We start from the raw sequence: 25,787 nt of genomic DNA on the forward strand, positions 1-25,787 counted from the left end.
ATAGGGAAAGCGATAGCTAGGTTGATGCTAGGTGGTGTATTCAGGGTCCACTCTACTCCTAAAGCACTAGTCTAACATCTGCTTTAAGGACAGCACCCAAAAAAAGCCCTTTTTAGGGCTCAAATATCAATCCGTGTGTCTTGCAACAGCTGGAGGCACCCTGGTTGGGAGGGAACCGCTGGTTAAAAAGGGGTACTCCAGTATAAAACTTAAGTTCCTTCAAGCAACTAACTACAGTACTAAAAGGGCTATAAGTTCAGTCCATGTGTCTTGCAACAGCTGGAGGCGCCCTGGTTGGGGACCTCTGCTTAAAAGGGGAACTCCGCTGGCAACCTTTTTTGCTCATTGTCACACTAGTGCAAATCACATTTGGTGTGACAGTTGTTCAAATAAAAAAAAAAAACCTTTTTTGGCTGTGAAATAAAACCAGTGCTGCCTAAAGGGGGGCTCTAACTATGTGCTGCCTAATATGGGGGAATCTATGTGCTGCTTAAAGGGGGGATCTAAATATGTGCTGCTTAAAGGGGGCTCTATGTGCTGCCTAAAGGGAGGCTCTAACTATGTGCTGCCTAATATGGGGGAATCTATGTGCTGCCTAAAGGGGGGCTCTATGTGCGGCCTAAAGGAGGGCTCTAATTATGTGCTGCCTAACATGGGGGAATCTATGTGCTGCCTAAAGGGGGATCTAACTATCTGATGCCTAAAGGGGGGATCTAACTATGTGCTGCCTAAAGGGGGCTCTATGTGCTGCCTAAAGGGAGGCTGCACCTGTGGAGTGAGCATTTGAGTCCAGCTCACTCTGTTTTTAGTTGCCAGTGAAATAACTTGTCTTTGAGTAGCAGCATTGTTTGTCTCTGTAATCTTGAAATTAATCTTGGCTCAGCTTTTACCTTTCTTCTGCTTTTGTGTATTGTACCTCTCCAGTTGCTGACTCGGCTAGTTTGACTCTGATTTCATTGTGTGTGTGTTTAGTTTTACTTTTCTTAGTTTTATGTGCCTCCAGCTGTTCTCCGACTCTGTCTGTATAGTATTTTATTGGTTTTGAATCTGTCTTTCCTGAACGTATAATAGAAAGGGACCATCCTCGTGGTTGTGGGCCCGTTGCTTAGGAAGGCTACGCAAGTAGACAGGGACAGAGGGTGAGGGCAAGATTAGGGCTTCACTCCCTATCCCTGCCCAATGTGACAATTCTTTTAAACTGCCAAAAAGGCATGTTTGTCAGCCATTTATTGAAATGGGTGCTAGTATTGTCCAAATAACTGTTACTATCAACAGGTTTAAAGAATGTTTTGGAAGTTATCTGATTCTCATTGTTATGAGACACAATAATGTGGTGAGCCACGGGGTGGGGGATTGTGAGGTGTAAGGGGCAGATGGTGTTGCCCAGGGGTAGATGGTGTTAACCCCTTTATGTATGTGACGCCAGGGCGTGGTTTGCCTATGTAACCACCCGAAGGTAGTACCACTAGTCCTAGGTTAGGCAGGGGCAAATAATAGTCCAAGGCCAGGTTATGGTAGCTTTTCCTGAGGTAGACAGATGTTCCAGTCTATACAGTTCAGATGTTCCAGTCTATACAGTTCAGCCAGGATCCCAGAGAGGTGACCAGTAACACAGGGGACCTCGAAGCTTGCTAGGACTTGCAGTGACTTGAGAGACTATAGGTGCAGGCCACGCTGACTACAATTGACTTGACTGGAGATGATGACAGCAGATAAAGATGACTTGATTTACTGACTTGTGGCTGCAATTTAGGTTGAGGCTTCCAGATGTGCTGGACACTGACCCTGAGACGTCTGGACTGGACTGATCCTCAGCAGAAAGTGAAAACAAGAGGGAGATTGTAGTACCTCCCCTCTTATAAAAGGGGACTGAGCAAGGGGCCCATAGGCCAACTGCGGGTCACCTTGTCACCTGGTGCTCTCTGAGTAACAAACATATGATACATTATCATGTGACTAACAATCATGTGACCCACTTCAAAGGTCCTTTGCACCTAATATACAACCTATTCACATTATGGGGGAACACTGCAGAAGAGTCCTGAGGACGCACAGGGACTTAACCTGACAGGACTGTAAGAACATATACCGTACTGGGTTCTGTGTAAATTCTAAATTCCATGTGTTATTGTAAGGGTATGTTCACACTGCAGAATCTCCGCTCACGGAATTCCGCGAGCGGAGATTCTGTCAGACGCCCGCCACCGAAAATTCTTTGGTGGTAGGACCGCGGGACACTGCGCTGTCACCACTGACAGCTATGCAGTACTCGTGGAATTCCGCGCAAAGAATGAACATGTTCTTTCTTTGCGCAGAACAAAAAAAAAAAAATCCGAAGTGTGAACGTACCCTTAAGGTTCTCATAATCAGTGCCTTACCCAAACAATGAAAATATCATCTATGTGCCTACTGTATGATATACATTTGGAGCACAAAGGGTTGGGATAAATACATTCTTTTTCATACAGACCCATAAAAAATTAGCGAGGCTGGCTGCGAAATGCGACCCCATTGCTATGCCACATTCTTGCTAAAAAATACACCCATTAAAATCAAAGTAATTGTGGAGTAAAATAAATCGGATACTGGCCATGAGTGGAGTGTAGCTTTCTTTGCACATGCTCTGATCTGTCTGGTTTTCCTCAGCTCAAATCCACCACATTTTCTGTGGAAACCTTAGTAAATATGTTGGGTTTTTGTGAAAATGTTGGGACACGCCCCCTTTCCCTGACTACCACGCCCCTTTTTGGGTTTTCTCAGTAGAATGGAGAGTTGTCGGATTTTTTTTAATTCTGGCGCAATGCGCCAGAATCTGGTGCACAACCTGCCAAGCCATATCGGGTTTACAATAGTAAGTCAGGGCCACTGTCTAAAATAAATTTGCCTTGTCTCTTGTCTCTTGGGTTATGAGCTTAGTGTTAGGCAAGTAATTTCAGCCTCTTTTCAGTCTGGCTGTCACTACATTTTGTTCCTTATTTACGAATAGGAGCTGATCAAACTACACATACTTGCTTCCTATAGGCCATATTAGGGTCACGTGACTGTTTACCAAATATTATGTGCCCGTCCCCTACTCCAACTTCATTAATAGAAGCAGCCAGTTTAACCACACCCACTTGCTCCCTATTAGCAAGTCTAGAGTCACTTGACTCCCAAAACACACAGTGGGCCACCTCCGGTGACTCTTTTTACTGTCATACATGCTCATTCATGTTTTATGATACAAGATTGTAAATTTCTTAACACATTAAGAGAATTCATATGTACTGTTTAATACTATTTTACTATTAATCTTGTTCCTAACTTTGTTATGACTTTCCTTAAGTACTTCCGGTACACCCTGGATATGATAGCGTAACCAAATAGCTCTATTCATCTTTATGCATTGGATTTAATCACTCTATACCATTTTTGGTTATATACCATTTAATCCTATTTCCATTTCTTTGTGTAAATGTTCTAACTAACCATGTCTCTGAACACAGGCGTAACCACCCCCATAAAAGGTCTTGGCTTTGTAAATTTATCTGTGTTATTCATCTGCAATTGAAATGTGTCTTGCTATAGATGTATCGCTTTTACTTTACCCTTTATTTTATCTAATAAATAAGTTATTATCTTACAAGCTATTAGCATCAGCTTTCCATTCTGATCTTCATTGGGTAGCACCATACCGGGACATACTTTTTTTTCTTATTAACTACTGCTCTACGGGTTCCATATTGTTGGATACCGGAGCCCTGGACGGCCTGCAACCCAAAGACTTACCTGATAACCCTGGCATATAGGGGAGATACGCATTAACTCACTCAGGTGAGGGTCCACTGCCTAGAGACCTCACTCTGTCCATTGGTATCCACAGAATTACACGAGGTGCTGTACTCAATGTTTATTTTTATTCGTCTCTCTCTATTTCATTGCTGGTAATGGGATTCCGCTGCACAGTACACACTGTAGAGTTTTCTAGGCTTACTTTACGCCTGGAAAATTCACTCCAGAAAATTCCGCCAGAACATTGAACCTGCTTAATGTTCTGGTGGAATCCACTCCGTAGACATCGTCTATGGGGATGGCAATGTCTGTGCAGTCCTAGTGCTGACTGATTCAGTCAATGATGGCCGTGCTCGGAAACTCCGGACGTAAGTTTTCTGTCTGGAACTTGAAAAGTGTGAATGTTTTTTTTCCCCTGACATGTAGGAGATTTATACTCAACCAATCTCTAGCTGAGGTGGGACATCATTGTGGTCAGTGGCTGAGCAGGACAGAGAAGAGGAAGTGCTGACAGTTGGAATTGGCATCAGCAGGGAATCAGCAGCAGGTGAGTACAGCTTTATTTATATTATATTGCCACCTTGAGCAAATTTAATTGCACTCACTAACTACATGATATCTTCCTGTGACTAGCCAGTGTTATACAGAGACAGGAAAAGCTACAAAAGCTACAGCTATGCAGAAAACATAAGGTGCAAAATAGGTGGTTTTATTATTTGAGAACAGGAGCTGCTAGTATGTGTATTGTGGTCATATAAAATGAATAGCCCAGATATTTCTAATTAATGTAGCAGGACACTATACACCCAAATTATTTTTCTTCTAAGATGTATGACAGCGTACTCTAGACTAAACGCTACCACCTTGCAGCAGATTTTCTTAGCCTGGACATAGATTTACCTTGATATGTGCTTTCTCAGTCCTTGATCCATGACTCTCTGTATTTGAGGCAGTACTTTATCCATGGTAACCACAATATTAAGCTCCTTACAGGAAAGTATATTTGCCGTAAAAGTAATCTTGAAAAGGTAAAAATTTCACACGTGCCTAATGGAGTTGTCACTATACATTTACACAAACATCCTTTACTTTCCGCTTCAATTTGCTCATCTTCTCTCATTCACAACCATAGTGACAAAACATATCAGCTCTGGCCACTTCATTGTCACCTATTTTTTGTTCAACAAAGAAGCGTGTTATACATTGTGTCTTCTACAGCATCCCTACGAGTGTTCAATGGCGTCCCGCTGTCCTTTGTCATTATCAATAAATAGAGCTCTTAAAATGAATCACAGTTCTTGTTCCAAGGCATCAGCAATACAGCTATGAGGAAAAATCCCATTTAAATTATAGTCTTGTCTCCTAATGTTTTTATTTAAATAGCTGCGGCTTTCATGTATTGAAACTCAGTGTTTACTAGGTCAGTACTAATGGGCCTATTAGAAATGAGTAGCCTCCAACTGTTTGTCCTTGCTGAGATGATCTTCCTTATTTCACTAAGAACAGAAGTACAGTGTGATTGTGCTGTGAGATGGGGTCTTTCTGTATTTCTCACAAAGAAAGTGATCAGGAAAAAACTTTTTTTTGTATTGATACATTTTTGAATTTCCCCTTTATTTCCCATACACTTCAGCGGGAATGGAAGACCAGACAGCCTTGCTCTTTAAATCAGTAGGGGTCCCAGTGCTTGGATCCCTACAGATCATATAGCATATGTTTAGTCGTTGCAGGGATGGGACTACCTACCTGAAAGCCAAACTACCTACCAACCAAACTATTACCTACCTACCAACTAAGCTACCTACTTACCAAACTTACTACCTGCCTACCCCAATTACTACCTACAGTACCTACAAAACTTACTACTTACCTTCCTACCACACTTACTACCTACTTACCTACAAAATCTTCTACCTACCAACCGAACTTACTACCTACGATAAACTTCCTACAAGGTGGTTCTACCTATTTGGGACAATCTTCCTACAAGGGGGTCCTACCTACCTGAGACAATATTCCTACAGGGGGGGGGGCTCCTACCTACTTACCTGGGACAATATTCCTGCAAGGGGGTCCTACCTACCTACCTGCGACAATATTTCTACAAATAGGTCCCACCTACCTACCTAGGACAAACTTCCTACAAGGAGGTCCTACCTACTTACATACCAATCTTGGGAAGTCTTCCTACAGGGGGGCCCAGACTACCTACAAACTGTAATAATGCCCTCCTTGGTGTCCTGCACAGTAAAACGGCATGTAGGTAGGTAGTCAGGTAACCCCCTCTTTCTCATAGGTATATGCAGAGTTACACCCCCTCTCTTTCCCTAGGTATATGCAGAGCTACGCTACACCCCCCTCTTTCCCAATAGGTATATGCAGAGTTACACCCCCCTCTTTCCCATAGGTATATTCAGAGCTACATCCCCCCTCTTCCCCATAGGTATATGCAGAGCTACACCCCCCCTCTTCCCAATAGGTATATGCAGAGCTACACCCCCCCCTTCCCCATAGGTATATGCAGAGCTACACCCCCCTCTCCCTCCCTTTCCTATAGGTATATGCAGAGCACCCCCCTCCCTTTCCCATAGGTATATACACAGCACCCCCCCTTCTCCCTCCCTTTCCCATAGGTATATACAGAGCACCCCCCTCTCTCCCTACCTTTCCCATAGGTATATGCAGAGCACCCCCCTCTCCCTCCCTTTCCCATAGGTATATACAGAGCACCCCCCCTCTCTCCCTCCCTTTCCCATAGGTATATGCAGAGCAACACCCCCCTCTTCCCATAGGTATATGCAGAGCTACACCCCCCCTTCCCCATATGTATATGCAGAGCTACACCCCCTCCCTCTTCCCCATAGGTATATGCAGAGCTACACCCCCCTCTCCCTCCCTTTCCCATAGGTATATGCTGAGCACCCCCTCTCCCTCCCTTTCCCATAGGTATATACAGAGCACCCCCCTCTCTCCCTCCCTTTCCCATAGGTATATGCAGAGCACCCCCCTCTCCCTCCCTTTCCCATAGGTATATACAGAGCACCCCCCTCTCCCTCCCTTTCCCATAGGTATATACAGAGCACCCCCCTCTCTCCCTCCCTTTGCCATAGGTATATACAGAGCACCCCCCCTCTCTCCCTCCCTTTCCCATAGGTATATACAGAGCACCCCCCCTCTCCCCCCCCTTTCCCATAGGTATATACAGATAACCCCCTCTCTCCCCCCCTTTCCCATAGGTATATACAGATAACCCCCTCTCTCCCTCCCTTTCCCATAGGTATATACAGAGCACCCCCCTCTCCCTCCCTTTCCCATAGGTATATGCAGAGCACCCCCCCTCTCCCTCCCTTTCCCATAGGTATATACAGAGCACCCCCCTCTCCCTCCCTTTCCCATAGGTAAATACAGAGTACCCCTCCTCTCCCTCCCTTTCCCATAGGTATATACAGAGCACCCCCCCTCTCCCTCCCTTTCCCATAGGTATATAAAGAGCCCCCCCCCTCTCTCCCTCCCTTTCCCATAGGTATATGCAGAGCTACACCCCCCTCTTCCCCATAGGTATATGCAGAGCTACACCCCCCCTTCCCCATAGGTATATGCAGAGCTACACCCCCTCCCTCTTCCCCATAGGTATATGCAGAGCTACACCCCCCTCTCCCTCCCTTTCCCATAGGTATATGCTGAGCACCCCCCTCTCCCTCCCTTTCCCATAGGTATATACAGAGCACCCCCCTCTCCCTCCCTTTCCCATAGGTATATACAGAGCACCCCCCTCTCTCCCTCCCTTTCCCATAGGTATATGCAGAGCACCCCCCTCTCCCTCCCTTTCCCATAGGTATATACAGAGCACCCCCTCTCCCTCCCTTTCCCATAGGTATATACAGAGCACCCCCCCTCTCTCCCTCCCTTTGCCATAGGTATATACAGAGCACCCCCCCTCTCCCTCCCTTTCCCATAGGTATATACAGAGCACCCCCCTCTCCCTCCTTTCCCATAGGTAAATACAGAGTACCCCTCCTCTCCCTCCCTTTCCCATAGGTATATACAGAGCACCCCCCCTCTCCCTCCCTTTCCCATAGGTATATACAGAGCCCCCCCCCTCTCTCCCTCCCTTTCCCATAGGTATATGCAGAGCTACACCCCCCTCTTCCCCATAGGTATATGCAGAGCTACACCCCCCCCAGACTACTTCCCTGATTCCCATTGTGTCCTCTCTTGATCTGTTACACACCATTCCAACGTGGGAAGCCTGCAGCAGCCTGGAAGCAATATACGCTTTCTCCCTATTGCCCTCTGAGTGTTGTGCCTCAGAATTGCACAACTTTGTAAGGTGAGCACATTACTCACCTCTCTTTTCCATTCATTTATTGATGTTCCTGCACATGGAAACGCTCCTGTTTTTTCTTGTTATGTGGCAGAAAAGAAGCTGTTATCAGAGAGAGAACCTGTCCACTCATCGGGATGAAAAAGGGACAGATTTTTTAATTGGATTACATATTTTCATGGAATTACACCATTATATCTGATTGCCATTTTACCCTTCAATAGTGACTTTAGAGTTTTTTTTTCTACAGATGACTCTGATTTCAGTTATATCAGTTGGGTAAAGATATGTGATTTATGATGCCTATGTTTCTTAAGTGTAGAAAAGTCACAGTATTTGCGCAAGCCCTTGTTTGCACATAAATGTGTGACTTTTTGCCCTTTTACACCACGTGTTCCTGTTTTTTAAAAGTGGGTATCAGGGGCGGACTGACAGGCCGGTCCAATCGGCCGTTGTCCTAAGGCCCGGCCGGGAAGGGGGCCCGCTGTCCACCGCCTGTCACTTTAAATTAAAAATAAGAATATATATTTTAATTTCCCGTGACACCTGGCCCCGGCACTGCTACCGCGGTGTCTGTTATTTAGCCGGTGGGCCCGCCCCCCGGAGAACCAGTGGCATCGCTAGGGGGGGGTGAGAGGGGACCATGGCCCCCCTAGATCAGGCCGTGCTCCCCTGATGCCGCAGGATTTTGGTGTGAATTAATTTTTTTAAAATAATTTCCCGCCCCAGCCTGTACGCCTGTGATTCACAGTGCCGGTGGGGGGGAAGGGAAGTGTACATGCGTACTGCGCACCCAGCGTCCCCTTCCCCCCTGCGTCCCCCTCTGGCACAATAAGCCGAAAATGGTGCCGAAGATGCCGTGGAACTGCAAGCTGCGCCCTGTGCCGGCTTGCTTAAGGTACTGTACCCTATCCACCCCTCTGTTACCCCCCCCGTGTCACCCATCCCCCCCGTCATTCATGTCCACCCTCCTTTCATTCATGTCCGCCTTGTCCACCCTGTCACCCATGTTCACCACGTCCATGTCCAGCCCCAGTCTACCCTGTCACCCATGTCCATCCCCCATTCACCCCTCTGTCCCTTTTGTCACCCCTCTTTTACCCCCTTGTCATCCCTTTCCACCTCCCTGTCATACCTGTTCACCCCCCCCCCCCACTGTCTCCCATTTCCACCCCCCCTGTCATCCGTGTCCACCTTGGCCACCCCTGTCCATCCCTCTGTCACCCCTGTCCACCCCCTTATTCACCTCTCTGTCCCTTTGTGACCCCTGTCCACCCCTCTTTTACCCCCTTGTCATGCCTGTCCACACCTCTGACCCCTGTTCACCCCCTGTCACCCCTGTTCACCCCCTGTCTCACATGTCCACCCTCCAATCTACCCACTGTCACCCATGTCCACAGCCTTATTCACCCCTTTAACCCCCCTGTCATCCTTGTCCATCCCCCCTGTCTCCCATGTCCATCCCCCCTGTCATCCATGTCCATCCCCCCTGTCATCCATGTCCACCTTGGCCACCCCTGTCACCCATGTCCCCCCTGGGCAACCCTCTGACCACCCCCCAGTCTACCCCTCTGTCAACCATGTCCACCCCCTATTCACCCCTCTGACCCCCTGTTACCCCTGTTCACGCCCCCTGTCTCCCTTGTCTACCCCCTGTCTCCCTTGTCTACCCCCCTGTCAGCCATGTCCACCCACCTATTCACCCCTCTGTCACCCTTCTTTTACCCCCCCCCTGTCACCTCTGTTCACCCCCCCGTCACCCCTGTTCACCCCCCCCCTGTCTCCCATGTTCACCCCCTCTTTCATCCATGTCCACCTTGGCTACCCCTCTGTCACCCCTGTCCATCTCTCTGTCACCCATGATCACCCCCCATCCACCCCTCTGACCACCCCCTAGTCTACCCCTCTGTCACCCATGTCCACCCCTATTCACCCCTCTGTCCCTTTGTCACCCCAGTCCACCCCTCTCTCACTCCTGTCCACCCCTCTTTTACCCCCTTTTCACCCTCCTGTCATGCATGTCCACCCCCCCCCCTATCCACCTCTCTGCCACCCCTGTCCATCCCCTTGTCACCCATGATGTTCACTCTCCATTGTCCACCCCTGACCACATCCTTGTCACCCATGTCCATCCCCTATCCACCCCTCTGTCCCTTTTTCACCCCTATCCACCCCTCTGTTACCACCTTGTCACGCCTGTCCACCCCTCTGTAACCCCCTACGCCCCCTGTCACCCATGTTCACTCTTCTACACCCCTCTACCACCCATGTACACTCCTCTACACCTCTATCACACATGTACACCCCTCTGCCAACCCTTCCCCGCTGTCACCCATGTACACTCCTCTACACCCCTCGGCTACCCATGTACACTCATCTACACCCATCTGTCACCCATGTACACTCCTCTACACCCCTCTGTCACCCATGTACACTCCTCTACACCCCTCTGTCACTCATGTACACTCCTCTACACCCATCTGTCACCCATGTACACTCCTCTACACCCCTCTGTACACTCCTCTACACCCCTCTGTCACCCCCTACGCCCCCTGTCACCCATGTACACTCTTCTACACCCATGTACACCCCTCTGTCACCCATGTACACTCCTCTACACCCCTCTGTCACCCATGTACACTCCTCTACACCCCTCTGTACACTCCTCTACACCCCTCTGTCACCCCTACACCCCTGTCACCCATGTACACTCTTCTACACCCATGTACACCCCTCTGTCACCCATGTACACTCCTCTACACCCCTCTGTCACCCATGTACACTCCTCTGCACCCCTCTGTCAGCCATGTACACTCCTCTACACCCCTCTGTCACCCATGTACACTCCTCTACACCCCTCTGTTACCCATGTACACTCCTCTACACCCCTCTGTCACCCATGTACCCTCCTCTACACCCCTCTGTCATCCATGTACACTCCTCTACACCCCTCTGCCACCCATGTACACTCCTCTACACCCCTCTGTCACCCATGTACACTCCTCTACACCCCTCTGTCACTCATGTACACTCCTCTACACCCCTCTGTCACTCATGTACACTCCTCTACACCCCTCTGTCACCCATGTACACTCCTCTACACCCCTCTGTCACTCATGTACACTCCTCTACACCTCTCTGTCACCCATGTACACTCCTCTACACCCCTCTGTCACCCATGTACACTCCTCTACACCCCTCTGTCACCCATGTACACTCCTCTACACCCCTCTGTCACCCATGTACACTCCTCTACACCCCTCTGTCACCCATGTACACTCCTCTACACCCCTCTGTCACCCATGTACACTCCTCTACACCCCTCTGTCACCCATGTACACTCCTCTACACCCCTCTGTCATCCATGTACACTCCTCTACACCCCACTGTCACCCATGTACACTCCTCTACATCCCTCTGCCACCCATGTACACCCCTCTACACCCCTCTGTCACTCATGTACACTCCTGTACACCCCTCTGTCACTCATGTACACTCCTATACACCCCTCTGTCACTCATGTACACTCCTCTACACCCCTCTGTCACCCATGTATACTCCTCTACACCCCTCTGTACACTCCTCTACACCCCTCTGTCACTCATGTACACTCCTCTACACTCATCTGTCACCCATGTACACTCCTCTAAACCCCTCTGTTACCCATGTACACTCCTCTACACCCCTGTCACCTATGTACACTCCTCCACACCCCTCTGTCACCCATGTACACTCCTATACAACCCTTTCACCCCTGTACACTCCTCTACACCCCTCTGTCACCCATGTACACTCCTATACACCCCTGTCACTCATGTACACTCCTCTACACCCCTGTCACCCATTTACACTCCTCTACACCCCTCTGTCACCCCTGTACGCTCCTCTATGCCCCTCTGTCACCCATGTACACTCCTCTACACCCCTCTGTCACCCATGTACACTCCTATACACCCCTGTCACTCATGTACACTCCTCTACACCCCTCTCCCACAAATGTACACTCCTCTATACACCTCTGCCACCCATGTACACTCCTCTATACACCTCTGTCACCCCTGTACACTCCTCTACACCCCTCTGTCACCCATGTACACTCCTCTACACCCCTCTGTCACTCATGTACACTCCTCTATCACCCATGTACACTCCTCTACACCCCTCTCCCACAAATGTACACTCCTCTATACACCTCTGCCACCCATGTACACTCCTATACAACCCTTTCACCCCTGTACACTCCTCTACACCCCTCTGTCACCCATGTACACTCCTCTACACCCCTCTGTCACCCATGTACACTCCTCTACACCCCTCTATCACCCATGTACACTCCTCTACACCCCTCTGTACACTCCTCTACACCCCTCTGTCACTCATGTACACTCCTCTACACTCCTCTGTCACCCATGTACACTCCTCTACACCCCTCTGTCACCCCTGTACGCTCCTCTACGCCCCTCTGTCACCCATGTACACTCCTCTACACCCCTCTGTCACCCATGTACACTCCTATACGCCCCTGTCACTCATGTACACTCCTCTACACCCCTCTCCCACAAATGTACACTCCTCTATACACCTCTGCCATCCATGTACACTCCTCTATACACCTCTGTCACCCCTGTACACTCCTCTACACCCCTCTGTCACCCATGTACACTCCTCTACACCCCTCTGTCACTCATGTACACTCCTCTACACCCCTCTATCACCCATGTACACTCCTCTACACCCCTCTCCCACAAATGTACACTCCTCTATACACCTCTGCCACCCATGTACACTCCTATACAACCCTTTCACCCCTGTACACTCCTCTACACCCCTCTGTCACCCATGTACACTCCTCTACACCCCTCTGTCACCCATGTACACTCCTCTACACCCCTCTATCACCCATGTACACTCCTCTACACCCCTCTATCACCCATGTACACTCCTCTACACCCCTCTGTACACTCCTCTACACTCCTCTGTCACTCATGTACACTCCTCTACACTCCTCTGTCACCCATGTACACTCCTCTACACCCCTCTGTCACTCATGTACACTCCTCTACACTCCTCTGTCACCCATGTACACTCCTCTAAACCCCTCTGTCACCCATGTACACTCCTATACACCCCTGTCACTCATGTACACTCCTCTACACCCCTGTCACCCATTTACACTCCTCTACACCCCTCTGTCACCCCTGTACGCTCCTCTACGCCCCTCTGTCACCCATGTACGCTCCTCTACACCCCTCTGTCACCCATGTACACTCCTATACACCCCTGTCACTCATGTACACTCCTCTACACCCCTGTCACCCATGTACACTCCTCTACACCCCTCTCCCACAAATGTACACTCCTCTATACACCTCTGCCACCCATGTACACTCCTCTATACACCTCTGTCACCCCTGTACACTCCTGTACACCCCTCTCTCACCCATGTACACTCCTTTACACCCCTTTGTTACCCATGTACACTCCTCTATACCCCCCTGTCACCCATGTACACTCCTCTATACCCCTCTGTCACCCCTGTACACTCCTCTACACCCCTCTGTCACCCATGGAAAAAAAAAGTGGGGAGCCTAATAGGTTTGTTTTGCAGGTTTAATGGTGAAGAATTGTGGCTGAATGAAATTGTCATGATGGCGGCGCAGACCAGATGGAGAAGAGAAGGGAACAAGGCTGATTAGAGAAGACGTCATTTGTGAGTTGCTGTCTAAAACATAGATATAGTTCATCTTGTGTATTGTGGCCCTTTTCCCACCTCCTGCTTGGATGAGGCTGAGGCCTCTAAGATTTATTAAAGAAATAGCACAGCAGCACAGAGTATTTCTGGAGGGAATTGTCGTGAGGCAGACTGTCTGCCAGAAATACTCTGTGCTGCGGGGAAGCCTACTCCATCTTCTACCTTCCTTTCACCGCCCCCCCACATGATGGTACAGTCAGAGATATAAGTTATATTTCACATATAACTTATATCTCACACTGTGCCATCATGTAGGGAGCAGTGAAAGGCAGGCGTAGGCTTCCCAGCAGCACAGAGTATTTCAGACAGTCTGCCTCACTACAGTTCCCTCCAGAAATACTCTGTGCTGCTGTGCTATTTCTGTAATAAATCTTAGAGGCCTCAGCCTCACCCAAGCAGGAGGCAAAAAAGGGAAAGTGTGTGGCTTATGAATGGACTAGTTGCTATTTTTTACCTGCCTTTCACCGCTCACTTTAAATCAACTGGCATCAGAAAGTTAAACAGATTTGTAAATTAATTCTATTAAAAAATCTTAATCCTTCCTTATTAGCGGCTGTATACTACAGAGGAAATTCTTTTCTTTTTGGATTTCTCTTCTGTCACGACCACAGTGCTTTCTGCTGACACCTCTGTCTGTCAGGAACTGTCCAAAGCAGGAGAAATTCCTGATATCAAACATATGCTGCTCTGACATTTCCTAAAATGGACAGAGGTGTCAGCAGAGAGCACTGTGGTCGTGACAGAAAAAAAAATCCAAAAAGAAAAGAATTTCCTCTGAAGTATGCAGCCGCTAATAAGTACTGGTAGGAATAAGATTTTTTAATAGAAGTAACTTACAAATCTGTTTAACTTTCTGGCACCAGTTGATTTAAAAAAATGTTTTCCACCGTAGCACCTCTTTAAGGTGAGTGAAGGCTGGAGCCAAGTTGGACCGGGTATCGCAGACAGAGATCCCAAGTTGGCTCAAAAAGGAGGAGTATAGTTCAGTGTTTTTAAGCGCTTGGTGTAGTTAAGGTTATTGGCATTGCCATCCCCCAAAGTACATCATAGCCTCAAGTGTACTGCGCCCCCTATTCTATGGAAAATATTCATGTACATACTGGGCGGGAATAGGGGTGGGGAATGGGTGGGGCCAGGGGTGGAGTCTTACTGGGGGCCCTTGCTTTATTTGGTCCGGGGGCCCTGAGTGGTGTCAGTCCGCCCCTGGTGGGTATGGCTTTGTGTCACAGGGGGTGTAGCTTAAGCCCATGTCTAATTTATCACAATATAGGCCAGCTAGTTTATAAAGGAAATCTGCAGCAAACAGCAGCTGATAAGTACTGAAAGGATTAAGATTTTTTAATAGAAGTAATGTACAAATCTGTTTAACTTTCCGGAGCCAGTTGATTTGAAAAAAATTAAAGTTTTCCACTGGAGTACCCCTTAAATGAATCTAAGCTACGTTCACACTACAGACTCTGACCATAGATATTCTGGGCAAAGATCCTATCTGGTACAGGAGCCGACAAAATCCTTTGGTGCTAGGACTGTGTGGGCATGCACCACCACCATTCACTGTAAGGCAGTTTTCGTATATTTTTGCCGAAAGGATGAACATGTTCATTCTTTCATTTGGGTCCAGAGTCTGGTAAATCCCCCCTCCCCCACAGTTTCATGTAGAATGAATACAATGAAGTATAAAATAACAATAATGAGGTTTGTATTTTTAGGAACTAAATGTGGCTAAAGAAATATGAAGAAAAGCTTTTCTCTGCATAAGAGTGGATGTGACTTCTAAAACCTTCCCCCCCCAATACTATTCCTGATAATTCATTGTACCATACTGAACACTTGTCTGTGTACTTCAGGGAATAGTTGAGTGCCAATAGGGCTTAGGGCTTGTAGTGGAAAACTACACTTAACCGAGCAGATGCCACATTACTCTAGTCTCATGTGTTTTCAGTGCATTTTGCCTTTTCGGTAGGACTGTAATCCATGTTCTTCATTCAATGTTACTTCCTTAAGACAAGGGAAAATATGGTTTCACAAAGATGCTCATCATTCATGTCGATTCAAGGAATTTACCTAGAAACTTAATTAGGACAGGACTGATGATGCCATATGACGCCAGGCTCATTTAAAATTCCCTATTAAGGGTAGATTTGTTTGAAGAATTGAAATTTCCATCCACTGTATTGGCAGCTGCAGGGCTTACAGTATATATCGGGGTATACCACGCACCGGCCTATAACACACACCCTCATTTTACCAAGGATATTCGGGTAAAAAAAGTTTTTTACCCAAATATCCTTGGTAAAATGAGGGTGCGTGTGTGCATGTGTATACCCCGATACACTGTTTCTGACCCTGCAGAAGCCCCCAGGAAAGGCAGGGGGAGAGAGTCCGTCACTGCCCGGTTCTCTCCCCCTGCCTTTCCTGGGGTCTAGAGTAGGGATCGACCGATATCGTTTTTTTAGGGCCGTACGTCACGGCGTAGCGGCGTCAATGCAGCTACTAGGCCGGAGCAGCGGCGCTGATAGCCAGGGGAGAGAAGCGGCGCTGATAGCCAGGGGGAGAGAAGCGGCGCCGATAGCCAGGGGGAGAAAAGCGGCGGCAGCAGGGCTCTAGACTAGGGATCGACCGATTATCGATATGGTCGATATTATCGGCCGATAATCACGATTTTGGGCATTATTGGTATCGGCAATTACCTTGCCGATAAGCCGATAATGCCCCACCCCCCCCGCACCACCACCGCCCCCGATACCGATAATGCCCAAAATCGTGATTATCGGCCGATAATATCGACCATACCGATAATCGGTCGATCCCTAGTCTAGAGCCCTGCTGCCGCCGCTTCTCTCCCCATGGCTATCGGCGCCGCTTCTCTCCCCCTGGCTTTCGGCGCCGCTGCCCCATTGCCGGCGCCGCTGCCCCATTGCCTCCCCCATCCCTGTTTTTATAATTACCTGTTGCTGGGGTAGGGTCCGCGCTGCTTCTGGCTCCGGTGTGGCGTCTCCTGTGTTGTTGCTATGCGCTGCGAGGCGCAATGACGAGGGACGTACGCAACGTCACTCGTCATTGCATAGCGCAGCGGTATAGGAATGACGCAGGAGACGCCACACCGGAGCAAGAAGCACCGCGGACCCGACCCCAGCAACAGGTAATTATAAAAACAGGGATGGGGGAGGCAATGGGGCAGCGGCGCCGGCAATGGGGCAGCGGCGCCGATAGCCAGGGGGAGAGAAGCGGCGGCAGCAGGGCTCTAGACCCCAGGAAAGGCAGGGGGAGAGAAGCGGGAAGCGACGGCCTCTCTCCCCCTGTCTTTCCTGGGGGCTTCTGCGGGCTCAGGAAAACCGGGGATGGGGCAGAGAATCAGGCAGCGACGGCAGGTCTCTGGACCTGCAAAAGCCGCTGCAGTTCATTGATTTAAAGTGCTGGCTTTAAATCATTGAACTGCAGCGGCTTATCAGCGCATAACATGCAGATAGACTTTAGGCTAAAAAATTTTGCGTAAAAAATGTGTGTTATACGCCGATAAATACGGTACCTCTCTTTCCATGGCTGCCTGTCTGGAGGAGGCTCTACCAACAGAGTGCTGATCACATAGATCAATGCAATTCAATAGAATCTAAGTTTCCTCATGTAGGTGGTCCTACTCAGTGATTGACGACTAATGTATAAGCGTGCATATCGAGAGCTGTCAGTCACTGAGAAGGACCATCTACATGACTACTTAGCCCAGAATGAGCAGAAATTTACCTGAATAAATGCTGAAACGTTTCCCATAAAACCATATATCGATCTGCTCAGGTCCTCCTCCATAAGATTCCGAACTCAGATTAAACTGCATTTTCAAGGTCACAGGTTTGCCTTAGGCTATGTTCCCATGTCACAATGTCCACAAGATTTCACAGACTGGGCTAAGACCGCACGGGATGCGCTGTACCATAGACGGCAATGCATTCTGTGCTGAGTCATTCTTTCTGCGGATGCCGAAATTGAAATTTCCATGCCCGAATCATCTGGCACGGAAATCCTGCCGTGTGCACAGTGCAGCAGTACCCCATTGAATACAATGGGACTCTGCTGCTGCGGAATCTCCATGCGGAATTCCAATGCAGAATTCCGCACAGAAATTCTGAAGTTTGAACATAGCCTTAAAGTAGCGGCCAGATATTCCTTAAAAAACCTTTCACATAAAACTATATCTGTCTACTCAGTTCTTCCTGCTCTCCAATGTGCTGCCTGCAGTTTAGACTTTATTTTCAAAGTCATAGGTTCCTTTAAAAATATCAGTGTGTTATATTTGGCCAAATGATCTAGACAGAACCCAATATTAAAAATAACTGCATTGATTTAATTTATAATATTGCTCAAAAATATACAATGCATTTTCACGTAAATGAACTATTTGAATTTTCATAAAATTAAAACCATTGAGATATTAAATAACAAAAAAAACAAAAAAAAGGAAAACACTGTAAGATATGCAGGACAATGGGTACAAGTGCCACAGGTACATTCAATTCTTTTGACTTTTTTATGATTAGTAGCTTATGCTAAAGAATACAGGAAACCCACAATCCAGTGACATCTTCGTATGGCGTTTCAAAAGTACGGTCAAGAGATGTAGCAAAAAGATATTTACAAAATAGATAAATAACGTACTAACTCAGGACTGAAAAAATACAGGTGATATGTAATTCCTACAATTCACCTATTTCAAATAAATAGAAAAACGTGGAATAGTTTTTTTTGTTTTTTTCTTCCTGATTTCTAGTTCTGGGACATCCAGTAAGTAGGATAAAGCCGAGTAAATAGTAAATCTGCTGGAACAATGTTTGCTTCCGTAATTATTGTGCGTTCATATTGCTCTTTTATTTTAGGCAAATTTTATTGTATTATTCCATCCAGAATGCCAGAAAAACTGATGATCGCTTAGGTCTAAGGCAGTGTCCCAGCATGCCCGGACAGCCTTTGTAGTTTTGCAACAGCTGGAGGCACACTGGTTGGGAAACACTGCTCTAAGGGGACGTTCAATGCACTGCAAACCAAACATGCTAGTAATGAACAAAAGTCTTCATTTAGTTATGAAACCCTCCGTACAGTCTTCATACTTTGTATAAAAATAATCTACATAAAAGCTGCCTGGGTAAATACATTGAATTACTTGTCTTGCATCGATCCTATTGTCAGTATATCCAGAGCTGCATTCACAATTCTGCACATTGTGAAGCCGACATTATCCCTGATCATTTCTTGCTGGCTCTGTGTGTGAACAGAGTTTATGCTGGAGATCTAAGTCCTGTGAAGTGTTTCCTTTACACAGATTATTGTACTATACTCTGAAGTGGGAAAAAGCTTACTGCATTAACAGAACTCAAGTAATCTGTATGAATGTTCTGATAAACTGCATTGAGAATTCAGCTCTGTTCTTTAAGGGGACCTGTCATACCACAGAAAAAAGTAATGCTATTATATGTTACTCACTAGGTCACGTAGATGCTTTACATGTCTTTTTTCATGTGTCAGGCTTCTGTATTTGGCTCACAAATCCTTTTGTTCTGCTGCTCAATCATTCAGACAACCACTGCTCAGGAAGGGGCGGATCAGAGGCAAGCACTGAGCCCACCCTCACTCACATGCATTCACTTCCTCCCTGAGTCTGCTGTGCTGGGTCTCTTCATGCAATCACTGCAGGCTGCTCTGTAACCCACTCCTCCTATGTTTGCAGAAAGAGGTCTAATAGACAGGACAGGAGTGAGCACTGAGGAGTGCTAGTCCCACTCTCACTTCCATGGACTTTGTCTTAGCCTGTGCTTCAGTTTGGACAAAATTTATACTGCAGCCGGACAGGACAATGTTCCAGTTGGTATGGGGACCCCTAGTGATCTTTTTTATAAACCATGATTTCTGTAAAAAGGAGATCAAATCTGAAGTATTTTCGAAAGATTCATGTTATGCCAAGATGTACAATGTATTTTGATATTAACAGTGCCCATTTAAAGCGGTTTTACTACCACAAACCCTTATCCTCCTATCTCCTGAACAGAGATTAAGCATCTGATCACAGGGGGGAGGGGAGTTCTGACCACTGGGATCTCAAGAATAGGACTCCTGAATAGGTCTGTACATGGAGTGGCATTACACAGATCTGACCGCTGTCCTATTAATTGTCTATGGATACGTTCACACTAGGTAATTCCCGCAGAATTCCTTGGGCGGAATACCACACGGTGAACTTTAACATCAGTGTGAATGGGTCTTCCGCAAGACCGGTTCACACTGAGCAATTTCTGAGAATCTGAGAAATTGTTCAACACAGAAAATGAACATGTTCATTCTTTGTGCGGAATTCCGCGAGCACTGCATAGCCGTCAATGGTGAAGGCGCAGTGCTGCAGGGTCCTACCACCAAAGTATTTCAGGGGTGGCTGCCATATCTGAATCTCCACTCGATTCATTCCGTGAGTGGAGATTCCGTGAGATTTGCCCAATGTGAACGCACCCTATAGGAGTGCTGATGATAGCTAAGCCACATCTTTGAATGATTGCTTCTGAACAGAGCCACAATGGAAGTCCTGTTTATAAAAATCATGGGAAGACCCAGTGGTCAGACCCCTACGTTCAGATACACAGCTATAGCTCTATTCTTTATTCTCTGTTTAGGGGGATACGGGGTAAATGTCTATGGTGGTAAAACTATGGTGGTGGTAAAAAAAAAGCTGTAATAGACCAAGTTTACCAATAATTAATTGGTATGAGAATTGTAATGCATTAAACCTATAACGTATATACAGTGGTGTCCAAAGGTAATTTAGGACTTTATATAAACCACACACTGTAAAAAAACAAAAAAAAAACAATTTGGTTTCTGAATGCTATGTTATAAGGAGAAAACCTTGAAGATCTGTAGGGTCAGGACAGAATAGCGTAGGTTTCTTTCAAACTAGGGCATCTTTATCAGAGCTTAAAGTGTACCTGTCGTTAGCAAAATCTTTTTATATAATGTAGATAATACCATTATATGTATATTTGTAATCTACATTGGTTAAAAAATGTGTTTATTTTTTAGGTGAAAAATACTGTCCATTCAGCTACTGCATATGTGTCTTTATAAGGAGCCCAAATACAGGAGATGAGGGTAGGACACGCAGGGCTCTGTGCAGGCTCCTGGCTTGTCAATCATCCAGATGTGTCACAGAGTCTCTCTGCACAGAGCCCTGCTTGTCCTCAGTGTACAGAGCACTGCTTGTCCTCAGTGTACAGAGCCCTGCTTGTCCTCAGTGTACAGAGCCCTGCTTGTCCTCAGTGCACAGAGCCCTGCTTGTTCTTAGTGTACAGAGCCCTGCTTGTCCTCAGTGTACAGAGCCCTGCTTGTCCTCAGTGTACAGAGCCCTGCTTGTCCTCAGTGTACAGAGCCCTGCTTGTCCTCAGTGTACAGAGCCCTGCTTGTCCTCAGTGTACAGAGCCCTGCTTGTCCTCAGTGTACAGAGCCCTGCTTGTCCTCAGTGTACAGAGCCCTGCTTATCCCCAGTGTACAGAGCCCTGCTTGTCCTCAGTGTACAGAGCCCTGCTTGTCCTCAGTGTACAGAGCCCTGCTTGTCCTCAGTGTACACAGCCTTCTGTATAACATATGTATTATCTGTAGCTTCTTTCATTTTTGAAAAGGCCTCTGAAAAATAAAAGAAGCAATCTGATTGGTTGCTATGGGCAACTCAGCAACTTTTCCTCTGGAAGGGTTTTGATAAATATCTTCCATGTCACCATCATAAGCAACAGAAAATCATTTTGTCCATTTATAAAAGCTGTGATAGATAGTGATGTAATATGGCTGAGAGGACTTCCTGTTCTAAGCAATTGATGAGGAGCTGGACTTTCTTTTACCTTTCCGATCATCATGTTTGGTGGATCCAGTTGCAGATGTCCCAATGTAAAGAACAGAAAAGGTAAAGATGAGGTATATTTTCTTGATATCTAAAACCTGTGATTTATGACTGCAATGAATTATACTGTTTCAAGGCAATCCATTGCTATCTGACCTACTTGATATTTTGCTTTATATGAAACTTAAGAACCTGAAACCTGAAAATGCAGGTGTGACTGTGACAGACACCAAAATCGGGAGGTGCTTGAAAATGTTGCAATGTTTGGCTTCCAAACTTTGCCAAGTGCCGCTTCATAGAGAACGAATGGAGCACTGGCCATGTATATACCATCCACTCTTTTTGTTGTAGGGGACATTTCTCCATATGGTGATCGGTGGGGGTCCCAGAAGTTGGACCACCACAATTATCCAGTTATCCTCTATCTTATGGACAGGGGATAACGTTAAATTGTAGGTATGGCTGGGTTGGCCAAATGATTGTTCTCCTGATCCTACTGAGATTCAACCCATTTCTGTCTAATGTGTATGACCACCTTTAGTCAATATAGTAACAATTTTACTTTGACACAGTTTCTGCTGAAATCCTCTTAAAGGGGTTGTGCGCTGCCCTGCCTTTCGGAGCTCCACTCGCAGCGTCTGGAAGTTCATTACTCCGAACGCTGCATGCGGGCTTCCGTGTTCACGGCCGCCCCCTTGTGACGTCATGCCCGCTCCCTCGTGACGTCAAGTCCGCCCCCTCAACGAAAGTCTATGGGAAGGGGGTGCGACCGCTGTCACGCCCCCTTCCCATAGACTTTGGTTGAGGGGGCAGGCGTGACGTCAGGAGGGGCCGGGCGTGACATCACGAGGGGGTGGCCGCGAACACGGAAGCCCGCACACAGCGTTTGGAGTAATGAACTTCCGGACGCTGCGAGCGGAGCTCTGAAAGGCAGGGCAGCGCACAACCCCTTTAAATGTAGAATGCCCCATGCTAGAACATAGACCATTAAAGTGCTCAGTTACAGATATAAAGAATTATTTGAGGTACAATAAGATGGATGAGGCATTCCTCATATAAAATGTTCTTTTTCTTATTACTTTTCTATTTTTCTTTCTTCCAGACAGTAAGTTATTTCTACATTGTCCATATAGAATATCCCACCCTGGTTTGCATTATAAAATATTGTACGTTCTTTGTTTTACATATTTAACTCTTTTGTCGCCAGAACAAACAAAATCACTGGCTCCATGTTCTGTCAGTATACAACACATTGACATTTGTCACATGACCACATTCACAAACAACTAACGTTTTCATTGACAGATGGTTTATCCAAAGGGGGTAATCCTATAGTAACCATTGAATAGTCATTTGTTTTGGTTTTTGATTCCTTCTTCATCTTCTTCATTTGTGCTAGCTGTAGTTGACTTGAGTTGTAAGCCAGTGCTGGGATGGTGTTCACTAAAATCAATTGTAAAGGCTTCTTTTCTTCCCTGTACCGACACTGAATATACCGCGAAAATGCTGAGCGGTACGTTTGGTTGAACAATGTGTATACAAGTGGATTAACTGCCGATGACAGGTAACCAATCCACACAAATACTTTCAGCAGTTCTCCCATAATGTGCTCATTGCACGAGTCCTTGCAGAATACAGCCATCACATTAGTGATGAAAAATGGGCACCACATAATCACAAAGAGGAAAAACACAATCCCCAGGACCTTGGAGGCTTTCTGTTCATTGCTGATGGACTGCATAGTTTTTCTCCCATATGGAGCAAATTCTTTTTGCAAAGAACGCTGAAATAGTTTCTCCGATGAAATAGATGTTTGTGGGAGGAAACTAAACAAAGCCAGTTTGCTCTTTGCCCCCAGGTTACTAAAACAAAGGTCAGCTTCTTTCTGCAGCGATTTTATAGTTAAAAAGTATGTGACCAACATTATGATGAGAGGAATGAAAAAAGCTACGAAGGAACCAACAATGATGAAGTGCTCGTCGGCTAAGGAGCAGTTTTCTTGGTTGAACACTTTGCTGTCATCTTGTAGTCCGAACACAGGCACTGGCATAGAAATACCTTAACAAAACAAGAAAAGTGTTATTACTGAATGGTCTGTAAACTGAATAAAAAGGCTTATATTAATCATGTACCTGAAAGTTTAAGGGGCTCATTCACACTACGGAATTTCCGAGCGTAAATCCGCTAGGAAATTCTGGTGCAGTAGTAGCCTCCAATTGTTTTTAATGGGATTTTGCTGGGATATGCATTACCGTCAATGGTGACAGGCAGCGCATGTCTGAGCGGTCCTAGCGCCGACTGTGTGCAGCTGTCTGTCTGTCATTTGTCCGGGTGGACATTCCCTAGTGTGAATGCTTCCTAAGTGGCCCACACCAGTTTTGTAGGATTCCAAGCTCTTGTTCCTTATATTAGCCCATAGATATACAGTATACTGCAGATATTCCTGACCCACAAGCATGCTTGGTATTGTGCATTGCTTTTTCATTTTACTAACAATGAAGAGAAAAGAAGATCGGTGCAGTAACCCTCCAGATATAAAAGATGAAACTTTATTCCATATGCTCAGCCGTAAATATCCAACATCACAGGGAGCAGAGAATGCGTGCAGGCAGGAGCTGCTGAGCATATGGAATAAAGTTTCATCTTTTATATCTGGAGGGTGAGTGCACCAATCTTTTCTCTTCATTGTTAGTTTATGGACTTCACACATCGAGTAGCACCGCCTGAGATATTTTGTGGCCGCTAATACACCACCCCGGTCGTTGTTAGAGTTTGGACTGTGCCCGGTAGTTTCTACTTACACAGTACTTTTTCATTTTGAATGCAGACATAGGACAGTTTTATTATATTTCTTATATTATTCAGTATACATTGTCTCTCACTGGATCTTTTTTAAAACATCATTCAACTATTCTTAAAAGAAAATTAAAAAAAAATTACTTTTAATTATTTTTTAAAAATAACTACCCGATATAGGTCAAGGTCTCCAAATTGCCATCAGGTACAATGCTAATAATAATGCTATGAGAATTGACTCATTAGTTTCTATTTCACAATCTGGTGAAGAAATTATATTTATCTGCTACCTGAAAAACAGGAAAGAGAGAGGGGGTCTTGTGATCATGGAATCCCATGCAGCCTGAAGCATGCCTGTTGTTTAAAAATATTTTTATGAACCTGTTTGTCCTTGGTGACAAGGAGATTTCAGTGCTCTCACTGCTGTTATTGAGCCCCTTAAAGCACCTTCCATAGTGCACAGTTATTTCTCATTCTATTCATTTAAGGGGGCAGGACCAGAGCTGGCCCGTTTTTTTTCTGCAGTACACATACATGGACTTACTTTCCCTTACTTCTCTGGCCAATCAAAGCAAAAATGGCTCTCTGCTATGCTATGACTTTGTGCTAGAGAAAGTGCACTGGAGTGAGCAGGATGCATTGGGCTGTGGATGATTCACACAGTACAGTACTATAGATGGCTCTGCATCTCCTCACACAATCCATGCCCCGGCAAAGCCAAGACCCCTTCTATTTTCGGCCTTAAATGTAGTCATTACAGCTCAGCCCACCCTAAGGACGGGAAATATGAGGATAAGATATACGTTCGGAATATGAGAATGGGTTATGAGGTTGGGATATGAGGACGGCTATGAGAATGGATATAAGGGCGGGATATGAAGGTGGGATATTAAGATGGATATGAGGATGGAATATGAGGACAAGTGCATCATTGTTGCTTTCCTCTCCAACAAGGTTTAACGACCAAGGGCGTGTATACACGTGTATAGACTCCCGACTCGAGCCAGCGCCATACCGACCGGCCCTCAGCTGATTCTTGTAGCTGAGGGCCGACGTTAATAGCCGACATGTGGCGATCACCGCGGCCGGCTATTACCCCTTTAGATCGCTGCTGTCAAAGCTGACAGCAGCATCTAAAGGGACATTTAAACACTCCCTAGTGGGGTGGGGGGTGATCCACTGCTGAGGTAGCCAGTGGGCTTAACTCTCCTTCTGTGGCTGCTGTGGCTCTGAGAATGATAAAGCCTGGCAGGACCACATTGATCTGTATGAGGAAT

The 25,787-nt window shown here is 46.5% G+C and overlaps 1 protein-coding gene across 2 annotated transcripts in view; it reads right to left on the reverse strand.

Moving 5' to 3' along the window:
• LOC130358612 (S-formylglutathione hydrolase) overlaps positions 1 to 25,787 on the reverse strand; it is a 140,295-nt gene that overhangs the window by 45,597 nt on the left and 68,911 nt on the right. The window contains exon 4 of one of the 2 annotated variants that reach the window (XM_056562093.1): positions 22,645 to 23,772. The exons of the other annotated variant lie outside the window; for it this stretch is intronic. Within the exon in view, the coding sequence (XP_056418068.1) occupies positions 22,991 to 23,772 (782 nt within the window). The 3' untranslated portion in view covers positions 22,645 to 22,990. Of the gene's footprint in view, positions 1 to 22,644; positions 23,773 to 25,787 lie in introns of those variants that run through there. 2 annotated transcript variants of the gene reach the window in all.

Source organism: Hyla sarda, chromosome 2, assembly GCF_029499605.1.
Source record: "Hyla sarda isolate aHylSar1 chromosome 2, aHylSar1.hap1, whole genome shotgun sequence".
Lineage (NCBI taxonomy): Eukaryota > Metazoa > Chordata > Amphibia > Anura > Hylidae > Hyla > Hyla sarda.